At 52.4% G+C, this 14,636-nt stretch overlaps 1 protein-coding gene across 4 annotated transcripts in view; it reads right to left on the reverse strand.

The window, feature by feature from the left end:
• LOC101442922 (polypeptide N-acetylgalactosaminyltransferase 16) overlaps positions 1 to 14,636 on the reverse strand; it is a 149,744-nt gene that overhangs the window by 20,520 nt on the left and 114,588 nt on the right. For all 4 annotated transcript variants that reach the window (XM_071213844.1, XM_058293221.1, XM_058293220.1 and 1 more), the window contains 6 exons: positions 10,857 to 11,014; positions 7,090 to 7,188; positions 6,061 to 6,128; positions 5,435 to 5,500; positions 3,131 to 3,252; positions 874 to 961 (listed from right to left, as the gene is read on the reverse strand). In XM_071213844.1, coding sequence (XP_071069945.1) covers positions 874 to 961; positions 3,131 to 3,252; positions 5,435 to 5,500; positions 6,061 to 6,128; positions 7,090 to 7,188; positions 10,857 to 11,014 — 601 coding nt within the window. The remainder of the gene's footprint in view (positions 1 to 873; positions 962 to 3,130; positions 3,253 to 5,434; positions 5,501 to 6,060; positions 6,129 to 7,089; positions 7,189 to 10,856; positions 11,015 to 14,636) is intronic.

A 14,636-nucleotide genomic window follows, 5' to 3' on the forward strand; every position in this document is an offset into this window, starting at 1 on the left:
TGCCATCCAATACGGTAGCCACTAACTCATGTGGCTATTGAGCCTTTGAAATGTGGCTAGTCAACTAAAAGACTGCATTTTTTATTTCATTTCATTTTAATTAATTTAATTAGCTAAATGTGGCTTTTTTTCCTCCCGTATCAGACAGCACCAGCCCTAGAGTCTAGACCAGAGCTGTACAAAAGAAATATGAGGCAAGTCACAAATGTGAGCCACATAGGTAATTTAAAGTGTTTTAGCAGTCACATTAAAAAAGTAAAAATAACACAGGGAATTAATTTTAATATATTTTAACCCAATGTATATAAATTATCATTTCAACATATAATCAATATAAAAATTACTAATGAGGCATTTTAGACTCTGTTTTACTAAGTCTTCCAAACCTGGGGTGCTGTGATTTTTATACTTACAGCACATCTCAATAGGTCAATAGTCAAATGTGGGCAGTAGCCACTGTGTGAGATAGTCCAGATCTAGACCGTTCCCCATGTTAGGAATTCATACCAGGTGAACTGCAAGGCTGGGGCTCCCTCTCCCACCCCCAAGACAGCTGGGACGTCATGCCCTCCTGCGGGGTCCCGTGGCCCCGGGCTGGGGGCACTGGGGGCGGAGGTACTGACATTGAGGGTGGGAGGTTGAGACCAGAGACTAGCCCGGGCTCTGCCACGGACTGCCCCAGGAGCTTGCCACCACTGGCTCTAACTCGAACCCAGGACTCCGCCTAATCCCTCTGCGTTTTCTCCTCGGAGGCCAGGGGTGTGAGGCGCGCTCTGGCACAACTGGGGAAGAAGAACCCCCAGCCAGGGCCTCTGCCTGCCCTCACCTGCCTCCCTTCAGGTCTAGAGCCCCTCCCCAGGGAGCAGGACCCACCTCCCCGAAGGTCAGCCGATGCTGCAAGGTAGGCAAAATTATCCAGACTGATGACATCGATGATGGGGCTCACCACACGGGTGTGATCCTAGGAGAGGAGACATGAGGCTGCGTGAGGGCCTGGGGAAGTGGCGCTGGAGCACGGGCCGTTAGCACTTCCTGCAGGGAGATCCTGGCAGGCTCCCCGGCGCCTTCCTGCGGCACCACACGCCGCCCCCTGGAAGGTCCGCCTGGATCCCCAGGGAAGACATGTTGTCCCAGCCTCTTCCTCTCCCCTCATTTGGGGCCCTGCTGGGATCGCACCTCCTCAGTGAAGCCCTCCCTGACTGTTGCAGCCTGAAGGAATTTCTCCCTCTTTTAAGCCGCTTTCACAATTAGTCTCGACAGTTCCCGGGACAGCGAATCAGGTGCCGCCGGAGGTGGCTTTTTGGCGGCTGCTTTGAACTGCTGCTTTGTGGATTGCCATTTACCCCTGTACACGTCTGAGTTGAGTCTTCCCATCTGGGCCACCAGCAGCTTGAGGGCAGGAAACCTGGAGTCCCTATGTAACCAGAGGCCACTATACTCCTGCAGCATCTACTTCAAGGTCAGGCTCGCCACTCTTTTCATCACCTCCCAGGACACAGATCTGAATCTAAACACTGCTGAGTAATATCGATTATACTGAAGTTTTTTCCCTTGGGGGGTGGGTGTTGGTGTTGGTAGTGACTATGTCATATACCACATAGCAGAAATCACCATTTCATTAGCCCGCTCGGCTCTCTCCTTCCATGGAGGGACACAGAACAGAGCCCCTTCTTCCTCTCTTCTCTTCCCCTACTCTGCTCCAACCCTCCAATCCTCTTGCCCACAACTTGGAATTCAGCTCTTCCCTTGGTCCCTCCCACACCTTCTCAGGACAATGAAAGTCTGAGTGGCTGATCTGCAGAAGCCATCCACGGTTCCTCCCAGTGCTCCATGGGGGCCTTGCCTCCCTCATTCTTTTTATAGACTTTTTAAAAATTTAGATGTAATTTACAAACCATCAGGTTCACCATTTTAAAGTGCACAAGTCAATGGGTTTTTTGGTATATTCATAAGCTCATCATTACTCTCCTATTTGGGACTATTTCCATCATCTCCAAAAGAAACCTCTTATTAGCCTTCCCCTGTCCACCAGCGCCTGGCAACCACTCATTTTTGTTTTTTCTGTCTTTATGGATTTGTCTATTCTGGACATTTCATTTAAAATGAAATCACACAATATGTGACCTTTTGTGTTCTGGCTTCCTTAACATAGTATAATGTTTTCAAGGTTCATTCATGTTGTCCATGTAGCACTACACTGTTCCTTTTTAGTTGGTGAATAATATTCTGTTATATAGACATATCATATTTTGGTTATCCATTCATCAGTTGATGGACATTTAGCTTTTCCCCCACCTTTTAGCTATTTTGAATATTGCTTCTTTGAACATTCATGTACAAATTTTTGTGCACACATATGTTTTCATTTCTCTTAGGTATAAACCTACATGGACTTGCTAGGGCATATGGTAATTTGTTGTTTAATTTTTTGTGGAACTGCCAAAATGTTTTCCATACAGGCTGCACCAGTAAATGAGGAGTCCAATGCTTTCACATCCTTACCAAAACTTGCTATTGTCTGTCTTTTTTATTATAGTTATCTTAGTGGGTATGAAGTGATATCACTCTGTGGTTTTGGTTTGTATTTCCCTAATAACTAATGATGTTGAGCATCTTTTCATGTGCTTATTGGCCCTTTGCATATCTTTGGAGAAATGTCTCTTCTAGTCCTTTGCCCATTTTTTAATTGAGTTGCTTGTATTTTTATGGTTGAATTGTAATCTCCATCTGTCCAAGTCCTCCTCATTCTAGAAAAGAATGGGAAGGGGCTCTCCTTGCCCTCTCTGATTCTTGAGAACACCAGTCCTTCTCTTGAACTTCCCAGCCTGACCCAAAGCTTCCCTAGCACAGAACTCCTGTGCTGTACTACCCATTCCCAGCAGGTACTTAACAGCTCAGCCAGACTTAATCCACTAATTTGCACAAAAACCTGGTGGGACAAATATTACAATAATCCCCATTCTCAGACAAGAAAGTTCAGTGAGGTGAAGCCACTCAAGGGGAAGGAGATGAGTTAAGCTTTGAATGCTGCCTGCCCAATTCCAAAGCCCTTTCCACAAACCGTCATGCCAGGAACATGGCGGGCACATCTGGAAGGACACCCAGCTCCCCCAGGGACAGACAGGCTCACCTCCTTCACTCGCTGTAGCATGGGCTGCAGCCATTCAGTGTTCACTTCACAGTGGCTGTCCAGAAAGGTGAGGACAGCAGCTGTGGCCACATCTGCCCCACGGACCCGGGACCGGATCAGTCCTGCAATGGGAATGGACGGGGGTTGGTGCTGGAAAGGAGGGAAGAGCCGGACCCACCTTGCTTGCCAACCATCCACTCAAAGCCTCAGGGCCTCTGCCCCTTCAGAGGTTGTGGCTTCGCCTGACACTGTGATTGAACTAACCTCCGTACTTCTGTTTGTTTCCTTCCTCCCTGCATCCCCCCCGTTTCCTCTCTTTCTTCCTCTTGTCCACCCACCAACCACTCATCAATCATTCCCTGAGTGCCCTCCATGTACCAGGCACTACTCTGGGCTCTTGGAACATATCCATGAACTGTCACAGTTTAGTGAATGAAAATGGCACAGAAGTGTAGTTTGGTACTGAAGGAGAAACTGAAAATAAAATCTTTTTCCCTTGAGAATCTGAGAGGCTCCCTCCAGCTGTACCGCCATGTGTAACATGGAGAGAATCTTCTGACTGAAACAGACTTGAGTTTCTGTGCCAGCCCCTTCACTTGTCCTGAGCATGTCCCTTAACTTCCCTTAGCCTCAGTTTTCTTATCTACGAGACACAGCGAGATAATCCCTGCCTCCCAGGGTGCTGTGAGGATCCAACATGACAATATGGGGAGGTCCTGGTGCCTGAGAAGCCTACCTAGATTAGATTCGGCTCTTCCTCCATCCCCATGGCCCCAACACTCTTGCTGTCAGCTCACTGGCCATCAAAGAATGGCCTTGTTTTGGGCAGCTCTCTGGTCAGACCCTGGCCCGATGGGGAGGGAAGAGCCTCGCCCTAAGAGCACTGAATGCAAGTGACTCCTTGGAGAGATTTCCCTGGCCAGCCCTCTGCCCAGGATTCTGCCTCTATCCATATGAGCAATCATCCTTCTGTCCATCCAAAAGTCCACTTCCAACCCATAAGTAACTATAAAGTACTTAATCGTAAATTTACATCCACTGTTGGGCAAAACTCCAAGGAACGGCATGTTCCCAGGCCTGGGGGCACCCGCAAGCCATTCTCCCATGTCAGGGAGGGATTTATTTTTGGAAGCTTCCATTCTAAGGTCTCCCTCACCAATGTCCTCGTGGGCCCTTGGCCTGACTAGTCTTTCTTAAGTCCATCTTCTCTCTCTCACGCACGCACTCTAAAATCATCAGTGGCTCCATCTCTCTAATACACACACACTCTAAAATCATCAGAGGCTCTCTGCTGTCAGCCTATCAAGTCTAAATGCCCTCCTCTGCCTTCCAAGGTCCTCCATCATCTAACCTCACTCCCCCCATTTCCTCTGCTGATCAGGCCCCATTTCTCAGTGGAAGGGAGTGTAAGTAAAGAGGTTAAGCACCAAGACTTTGGGGTGGGCCTGCTGGGTTGGAATCCTGGTTTCTCCATTCATCACCCCGGACAAAATACTGAACCTTCCTAAACCCCAGTTTCCTTATCTGCAAAATGGGGGCAATAGGCTGTTATGAGGCCTGAATGAGAGAATGTGGGCAAAATGAAAGCCTGGGACGAGACCAGCACTCGAGAAGAGGGGCAATTATGATAATTACACACTTACTCATCCCGGACTGGAACCTTTTCTTGGGGAAGTGTGGAATATCCTCCCTTGCTCCCCTTGGCCTGTCCCAGACCACCCTCATCAAAGCCCACTTCTCTGCAAGAGACCCTCCCTGGCCGTACTCCTGTCTCTCCTTCAGCTCCCTCTCCTGGAGTCTCTGTGTTGTCCACACAGGACGATAATCAGCCTGCTGCTACGGTGGCTTCTGGCACCCCGGCTACGTAAGTTCTCCAAGGGCAGGGGCCGTGTTTTACACCTCTTGTGTGTCCCCTAGCACACCATGTACAGTGTTAACTTATTCCAAAACACGTCTCGACTGGAAGTGAGTTTACACCTGCACTATACTGCCTTTGAGTTTCTCAGAGCATTTCCACATGGCTTATCTCATTTAATCATCACTAAAACCTTGCAAGGCAGAAAGGGTTCTGTTATTATCCCTATTTCTCAGAAGCGACACCAAGGCATCCAGAAGTAGAACAGGATGCCTAGAGCCATGCCACGATAGGGGCGAACCTGGGACAGCAGGAGGGTCTTTCTGCAGACCTTAGTCCCAGCCCCTTGGGGACGCAGCAGGGCCATATTGGCTTGGTACGATGTGGTGTGGAAAGGGAGCAGAAAGTACAGAGGGCTAGACAGCCCAAGACTAGGCCCAAGAACTCACCTTCCCGCCGGTCATTGCGCAGACACTTGACCTTGGGGATCCTGGTCAGGAGCAGACAATCTTCAGCTGAGGGTGGGGGTTGGGGAGAAGGAAGGCAAGCTCATTCAGATGCGGACATCAGACCGCAAGTGGTGTGGCCACCACTGGAACGGCCCAGGAGCTGTCCCATATGAGGACCAGCGGAAGGGCTGGGGATGGGGGAGGCACGGGGGAACGGGATCATCTCTACTGGTCAAAGGATCTCCTGCCCACACTCCAAGGCCAGACTGTCCAAGGAAGGTTACCCGCAAGGGGTGCCAGAGAGCACCAGCCCCTGTTACCAGCCCAACTCCTGCAGAGCTAGACTGGAAGGACAATCTTTTTGTACAGTCGTCGTAACAATGAAGGCTGCTGTTGATATTTCAATTTTCTTAAAATGTCACCTCCCTGGTGCCCTATCCGAAGCAACACCTCTTTTTCCTCCCTTGGCACCAGGGAGTAGGGCCAGGGAAGGACCTAGCAAGGACCAGGGATCCCTGCTCGGGGGCACTCACGGGCAATCTGGTGATGGCCAGGGCAACCTCAAGAGCGCTTGCCCTAGTGTTCTGGGGAAACGGTGGAGTGCGGAAAGGAAGGCGGATACTTACGATCAGAACTGAAGTCATCCACTAAAATGATCTCCTGGATCAAGCTGGCAGGAGTTCGGTTCAGGACACTGGAGTGGGCGGTAGGGACAGACAAGGAGCCTGGACTTAGGGCGCTGCCCCCATTTAACTCTCCCTGTGCCATGGGGCTCTCCCGCCACCCAGCCTGGGGTCTAGAGCACTGGCCATGGACAGCTGCTTGCAAACTTTCTCGGCCCTGATTTGAGGCTGAGAGGCAGTGTGCTCCTCAGGCTCTTCTCCAGACCCGGCTGACACTGCTTCCAGGACCCTTGGGCACTTGAGACTGACCTCAGATAAGAGGGCAGGACTGCCCTAGTAGCTCTGGGGGAGGTAGGAGCTGCAGCTGCACCAGCTGCCTGAGACTTAACCAGCCCTGCCTGGGGGCAAGTTGGCAGCTGGATCCTGAGCTGCCTGCCTGGAAGGCAAGACTCTGGTCTACTGGTCAGAAGGGCTGTTCTTAGGAGGCCCCTCCACTCCTTGCCTTCCACTGTTTCCCCTCCTCCAATCCCTAGGAAAGGAGACCAAGCTTCTTTAGGCCCTGGCTTAACCCTGGGAATTCCTTTCTGAATCCTATTCCTGTCTAGGTTCGTTGAGGAAACAGGGTGAGTGGGGGTCAAGCTAAGGAGGAGGGCAGAAGGGGCCCTCTCTCTGACTTGCAGGCTGGTGCTACTGGGCTGGCATCCACCTCTTAGGCCTCAGGCCCATCCCTCCCCCCTCCCTCCCCCACCCCCAACTCCCACCCCTGCATTTCTGCCTTCCTCCCTGGGACCTGACTTTGTACTCACCTGCTACACCTCATTAACAATCGGACTTCTGGAGTCTTGACCCTGACCATGCCCTGACCCTGATTCACCAGCCCTAGCTTCTCAGCCACCCCAGGTCGGCTGGTCTTCACACCTTCTGGCCAGAGCACCCTGTCTTGATGCCCTCCCCGGCCAGAGGCCCAGCAGTTTCCCCGGAGGCCTTGGGAGCAGTGCCACCGAGAGATGAGGGTCCTGTGGCCTGACTTACCTCTTCACTGTGCGCAGGAGGGTGGAGCGGGCTTCGTTGTGGAAGGTGATGATGACGCTGGTGGCCGGCAGTTCCAAGGAATAGGATGCAGATGGGCAACTGTGGAGGGAGCAGGGAGGTCAGAGGCCCGCTGGGAGGGCATCCTTGGGGCAGCCTCCAGACGTGTCTGCCTGGGTCTTCTGCCTCTGAGAATACCTCTGTGGGGCAGCGAAGGCAAACGCGAAGCCAGGGCCAGCCCCCTATCCTTCCCTGCCATCTTCCATCCCACTCAGGCCCAGCACTCACATGCCACCCAGCCTGGAGTCCACAGAGGGAAGTGGCTGGTAAAGGTTCAGGGCTTCTTTTCAAAGGCCCAGAGCTCCTGGAGCCCCAAATTCATTCATGTGTTTAGTAGGGTTCCTGCTGAGTGCAGTGCTGAACCCACCACAAAACTCCCTGCATTTTTGGAGCTGACCATCCAGCCCACCAACAAAGGCAAAACGGGGAGCAGGGTAGCTGGGAAGTAGGCTCTCATTTGTCTCCTGACACTGTGTGAGGGTTAATTTTTGGTGCCAACCTGGCTGGTTTATGGTGTCCAGTTGTTTGGTCAAACGCTGGCCTAGTTGCTGCTGCAGAGGCATTACTATTGTGTAGATGGATTAGCACCTATAATCAGCTGACCTTAAGTAAAGGAGATTATCCTCTGCAATGTGGGTGGGCCTCATCCAATCAGTTGGATGTCTTAGCAAGAACTGAGGGTTCCAGAGGTCAGAAGAATTCCTGCCCCAAGACTTCCACATTGACTCTTGTCAAATTTCCAGGCTACCAGCTTCCTCTGGGAGTTTGGACTCAGGACTTCAGCATCACCTTTACCGAAGTTTCCTATGGAGTTTGGATTTAGCAGCCAATTCCTTATAATCTCTCTCTCTCTCTCTCTCTCTCTCTCTCTCTCTCTCCAACAGGCACACAAACCTGTTGGTTCCGTTTCTCTAGAGAATGGTGGCAGATCCACCCTGTTCCTCCTTTGTGCTCTTCCTGTTCATGACGTTTGTAGGATCCTGCGCACCCACCGGTTCCTCCCTCCCTCTGCAGACACTGACACTGGGCTGGAGACACCAAGCAGGGAACCGTCTCTCTTCCCGCAGGGTTCCGGGCCTCTGAGAGGCCGCCAAAGGCATCTCCCACCGGCCAGCTCCCACCTCCCCTGGCTCTGCGCTGCACTGGCTACAGTCACCACATTTTTGGCTCCTGGGCTCCGACCCCACTCCTCCAGAAAGAGAATTAAAACAATCCGTTCCGCCAGCCTTCATCCCTCTCGTTGCATTCGTGCTCCTGGGGCCAGCTGGAAGCTACCGCAGCCGCTGGATTTCACGGCAACCGTCTTTATTACCACTGCCTTCTGACAGCTCCAGCAGCGACGACTTTTTCATTACAGCATTTATTCCACCCACAAGAGCTTACAGTCGTATTTCCCAGGCCCATTTCCTGCCCTGCAGAGCAGACCGGGTCAGACAAGCAGGAGTCCCACCAGCCCCCGACACCACGGGAGAAATCCGGAGATGCTTTAAAATAACTCCTTGGGAGGAGGGGGGGAAAATTCACCTTCTGCTCCCTTAGAAATCATACTTTCTAAGTGCATGTGGTCCCAAAGGCATGTGGATTTGGGGGCGGGAGTGAGCTTGGCTGCTGGGATGGGGAGCACTGAGAGAAGTAGACAGTGGCCCTCCATGCTGAGAACAAGGCACCTCCTGGGTGCTCAGCCTCCCAGCACTGTCCACTACGACCCTTTGTTCTCTGTCCTTATCCCTCAACCACCTGGTGCCCAGGAAGAAGGGGATCTGGACGGCAAGGTGACAAACTGGGCACTGGCCAGCACCCGATTTGGAGGATGGGCTTGACCTCCCCCCCCCACCCCGTCTGCCCCTCTCTGCCAGGCATTTCTCTGGGATTGACATTTTTGAGGATGAGGGTTTATCTGGATCAAGAGCCTCTGAAGGGAGCTGTCTCATGCCTGTGCCATGGCTTTGGGCCTTAAGGGGTTTCCTCTATCCTACATGGTTTAGGACTCTTTGTTCCCTTGAGGAGGGAGTCCCTAGATCGAGAGCTAGACCAAGAACTAGCCTGACAGTTCCCAGTCCAGCAGCTGCTACAGCTTGGAGGGCCAGAGGGAGGCCAGCGGCTCAACCCCCACCACCTTGGAGTTAACATCTCACTTAAAAGGGTAAACAGCCCTAAGGGGGAATTCACCCTTTGTAGTTTCCCAGCAAATATTAGAGAAGGTTCAGAATGGGGTGGGGGGGGGGCAGAAGTCATCGGGGCCAACCCCTCAATTCCCAGGCTTGGTTCAGCCATCCCCTGGGCCCTGGGGACTAGGTCTGCCGCTGCCTGAGCAGGGAAGGTCTCTAGTGGAGCTACGTGGAGATACAGCACAGGAGGGCTGAGGAGAACCGCCCAGGACTGAGAAAGACTTTCCAGGCCTGAAGCTGGCCATTAGACCTGGGTGGAGCCCCTTCCCGAGGCAGGATTATTGCCTCATTCGGGCTCACGAGTGATTTCCAGAGGCCTACAGTGCTGGGGGTACAGGACAGCCAGACCGTGCTGGGCCCCCCAACCCTGCACCATCTCCCCCTGCACAGGCTGCCAAGCCCACTCAGTCTCAGGCCCGTCCCCATGAGTGACCAGGGGTGTTAGGACCAGGACCCCACTGTGCCCTTTCACTTGCATCCACAGGGTAGCTGCTTTGGAAGTAACCCAAAGCAAAAGCATCTTGACCTGAGTCATCCTCATCTATCCTCAAACCAGGACCAGATGCAGGCCTGGTCTAGCTCAGGGGACCAGCCAGAGCAGCAGACACACTATGACTCAGGCCTGGCAGTGGCCTTGCTGCTGTTAGAGGTATGCACGGAGTGCAGAGGAGGCTCTGAACCCAGCGAGGACCCTTCCCTGGAGGAAAGGACACTGAGCTGAGCCTCGAGGGATGCAGGCGGGTGGAGGTGGGGGTGTCTTCAGACAGAAGGAACAGCGCGGGTAAAAATAAGAAAGAGAGGAAAGAGGGACATAGGATTCCGGGGGCAATAAATGCCAGATGAGGAGACAAGGTAGGAAGTAGAAGGGACAGGTCATGGGGGGACGGGGTGGCTTGAACTTCAGGATAAGGAACTCAGACTTCCTGTAGGCAATAGCAGGAAGGGGAAGGCTGCAGGGGCAACTGCCATACCCTTCAGGACACGGCAAGGTCCTGAACCAAGGATGCTCCCACGGGGCTGCGATGAGAGGGGATGGCTTTTGGGATACTCGTCTAGGATCTCTCCTACCTCACCACATTGGGATAACTAAGAGCAAGACTGGGAAGCATTCCTGGGAGGAGCTAAGGAATGGGAAGCCGGGTGGGCTAGGGGGAAGGAAAGGGATGCCAACGGAGGGGTGGTGCACAGCACTCCACTGTTTGCACTGGTTGGGGCTGGTGGCCTCTCATCACCTCAGGCACCACCGGCAGGGCACCAGGTGCTCTGGGCTCAGCCCCTGCAGCCCCCTGCTCCCTGCCACCCCCCACCCTGGCAGGATCATCACTCTTGCTGGGATGACAGATAGAGGTTGGCCTGGCTGGGAGGTCCTGGACAGGTCCTTAGGAGGTCAAAGAAATCTAGAGGAGTCAGGAAAAACAACTGAGGATGAGGGCATGAATGCCTGGATAACCAGACGGAGTCAGAGGAACTCTTCCTCACTTCTTAAATACACATGCCTGAAAGAACACCGGTCTTTCTCCACGGGCACAACGGAGGCCATACCTGTAGTGGCGGGTGTCCCGGATGGGCCGGTCTGGGCTCAGCTTGTCGCTCTCCAGCTGGTTGAAGGCATGCTGCCTGTAGGGGTCCTCTCCGGCCTTCAGCTGCTTGGCCGCCAGGTACGCCTTCTCATCGAAGCCCCTGGAGGGCGTTCCTGTCACCTGAGACCAAGGTCAGCATGAGAGGGGGCCGCAGCAGGACCGCCTGGTGAGCACTGGCTACATGCCGGGAGTGAGCCGACTGCTCCGCCTCACTTGTACCTCCCCCCAACTCTGTGAAAGCATTATTTCCTCCGCTGCACAGGTGAGGAAACCGAGGTTCGAAAAGGCCAAAAAATTAGTGCCCAAGGTCAGAGCTAGTAAGTCTCAGGGCCTGGATTCAGGGGCTGGCTGGTAAAGCCTAAAGTCTTGACCAATGCTCATTGCCAGATGTTGTGCACTAGGCCTCCCCAAGATGAGCTGTCATGAGGGAACCCCAAATCAGGCTGGAGACTGACAAGCGACCTGCAGATAGACAGTCTCCTAGAGATGAACTTGGGCCTGACACTGGACTAGGTGCGTAGGAGATGCTTGATTAGTAAAACACCCAGGGCTTGGACAAGCTGCTGAAGACAGAACTACCCATGAGGCCAAGCAGGCCCACACAGGCTAATGCCAGAGCTGCCAGAACCCAAATGCACAGACAATGAAGCATTTCTCAGGGACCACTGCTTGCTGCTGAAATAGCTCCATGTCAGACACCCTGGGTCAACTGGGGTAAGTGCTGGGGAGTAGTGGATGACAGATGCCAGGGCCCAGCCCCGCTCCTCATTGGCCACACGCTAACCTCAGAGCCCCCCATCAGAGACACTGGGGAGGATGCATCTGAGATGAGGGGATGAATGGAGGGACCCTGACACCTCATTACTTGAACCAAACCACCGGCCGGATGTTTCTAAGAGTGCCATGAAACTGAGTGCATCCAACTCCAACCTACTCATTTGGTCAACAGCCTCATTCTGGAGCAGGAAGAGAGCAGGAAGGGGCCCATTCACAGAGCCCTTGAGTGGGGCCTCCATCACAGGCCTGGTTGCTAAGAGGGATAGTCCCAGGAAGGCAGCTGGACTTGCAGGAGAAGAGACTGTGCTGGGTGAGGTGGGGAACATCCACCAGCAGCCCAGAGCCTGCACCGCTCCCCTGAGAGCCTAGCTCCCAACCTCACTGGACAGGGACACAGAAGGCCCCAGGGGTTCTTATCTCCTTATCTGCAGAGTGGGTACTGTTGCAGGCTTACGTCATGTCCTAGGAGCCAGTCAGAAGCGCCCTGAGGCCGGAGCCAGTGAGGGAGATTTCCTTGAGTCCACTGGGCCTGACCCCATGCTAGAGGCAGATGCTCACAGTGTTTATGCTTAGGATGGTGACAACAGCTGTGGCTGCTGCTTTGTAATCTGAATTTCTGCCAGGGACTGCACAGATGTGGCAAAGCCCCTCTGCCCCGCCTACCTCACCCCCATGGACTTGAAATCCATTTCAGTAAAGACGGAAGGAGAGAAGGAAGGAGGGTGGGAGGGAGATGGAAAATGTTCTGGCTCGAACCCTGGATTTCTAGAAAACCCCAAGCTGTTTAGCCTTGCAAGTAAGAATGAGAGAGCTACTCTGTGTTCTTCCCACCCAGTAACTCTGAGTGATAACTCTGCCCCCACCCTCCTTCCAGTTGGGGGTGTCAAGGCAGAGAAATGGAAAGCAGCCAGTTAATGGCTACAGAGCTAAAACAAGAGAAAAACTGCAGAGGGATGAATTTTTGAAGCTCCCAAAGGGAGAGTATGCCTCTTAATTATCCTACAAGTCAACTGTGGGCCATAACCGTTTATTTATTTAGGACTTACAGCCACTCTGTGGGTTTTGGGAAACCTCTGAGCACTCATCCCATACTCACCCCACCACCCAATAAACATTTACTGAGAGCCAACCATGTACAAGGCATTGGGGAGAGTTCCAAGGATCCCCTGGCTATTCATCAATTGTTCCCCTGTCCCCAGACTGCCACTTTGCTGCACCTCATTTGAAATTTCCTCAGGCCCACAGAAAATGTTTCGGAAGAGTGTCTGCTCAGGCCAAAGCTCTCCTGAGACCTCAAAACTGAGTTAGACATCCTCAAAGATGCTGTCAGGAGAAGTCAGCTGCTCCCTCCCATAGACCCATTGTCTACAAGTGGTTTACTCCACCTCCAACATGGTACCAAAGTCTGGGGTTAGACCAGTCACTGGGAGATAACTTGTGAAGAAGGGCACCATGGAAACACCAGGCCCCCTGTCCTCCCAGAGGCCTTAGCTCTTCTTTCACGTTGGCTCAGCAGTCCCTGGGGTTTGGAGTTGAAACATCAGTTGGCCCCGAGTTAGCAAGAGGGGGCACTGAGGTAGGGTGAGATAAGATTCATGGTAATTCCATGACCTCCACAGGTCCAGGGATTTCCTTCCTCTTTAGCCCTCCTTGGCCTCACCCCAGTCACCACCCAGAGCTGTTCTACCTCTGATATCTAAACCCCAGTTCACATGCCCAGGCCACACTCTTCTTCCAGCTCTCAAACTCTCCTTTTCCCTTTAGCCCTCTTCTTTGATCTTGAGACAAGATCCGGACCTTTGAATGTTCCATGGTGTATTAGGCAGCCAAAGGGGTGCTGATGCAAAATATCAGAAATCAGTTGGTTTTTATAAAGGGCATTTATTTGGGGTAGGAACTTACAGATACCAGGCCATAAAGCATAAGTTAATTCCCTCACCAAAGTCTATTTTCACATGTTGGAGCAAGATGGCCGCCGACGTCTGTGAGGGTTCAGGCTTCCCGGGTTCCTCCCTTCCAGGGTCTTGCTCCTCTCTGGGCTCAGGATTCCTCTCTTCCTGGAGCTTGCTTCTCTTTCCTCTGTGTGCTTACTTCCTGGGGCTCCAGCTTAAGGCTTCAGCATCAAACTCTAACATCAAAAACCTCTCAACTCTGTCCTTTGCCATGTCTTTTATCTGTGAGTCCCTACCCACCAAGGGGTGGGGACTCAACACCCTAATGACGTGGCCCATTCAAAGCCCTAATCATAACTTAACCACACCCAAGTACAGACCAGATTACAAATATAATCCAATATCTATTTTTGTAATTCATAAACCATATCAAACTACTACACATGGGTACCTCTAACTAAACACCTCAAACCTAATTCCTCATATTCCCACCAAACCGTTGCTTCTCCTGTGTTCCCTGTTGTGGAGAAAGGCATTTCCATCCTCCCAGTCCTCCAAGCCATACATGCCCTCCCCCATGGTCAATACACACCCAATTAAGATCTCTGTTCTGTGCATCAAATGCCATCAATTGGGCATATCGCTTGTTAGAGCAACAAACATTTACTGACAATCTACTATATGCCAGGCACTGTGCAAGAGGCTTAGAATACGGAAATTAGAAGGGAAAAAAAAAAGGCAATGTGGCCCCCAGAAAAGGAATCTAGAAATCTAGTCCTTTTCCTCCCCTATCCATGCCAGCATGGCCATGGTGGACCATGGAGAAGAAGCCCCTCCCCTAACCTGAAAGAATAGATAGGGTAGCTGGGGTGGACCAACCCTGGAGCCCTACCCCACCCCAACCCCTATCTGGGACAGAGTCCTGGCCACTCTTGCACAGTGGACTGGTGACCAGTGAACACCATTTCCCTTCTGCCCTCTTCTGAAGGGGAACTGTGTTTCCGCCTTCCTGTTTACCCACAACATTGCTTACAAGGCATATCGGTGGGGGTAAATGCTTTCTTAGGCTGCAG

Source organism: Dasypus novemcinctus, chromosome 3 (assembly GCF_030445035.2).
Source record: "Dasypus novemcinctus isolate mDasNov1 chromosome 3, mDasNov1.1.hap2, whole genome shotgun sequence".
Lineage (NCBI taxonomy): Eukaryota > Metazoa > Chordata > Mammalia > Cingulata > Dasypodidae > Dasypus > Dasypus novemcinctus.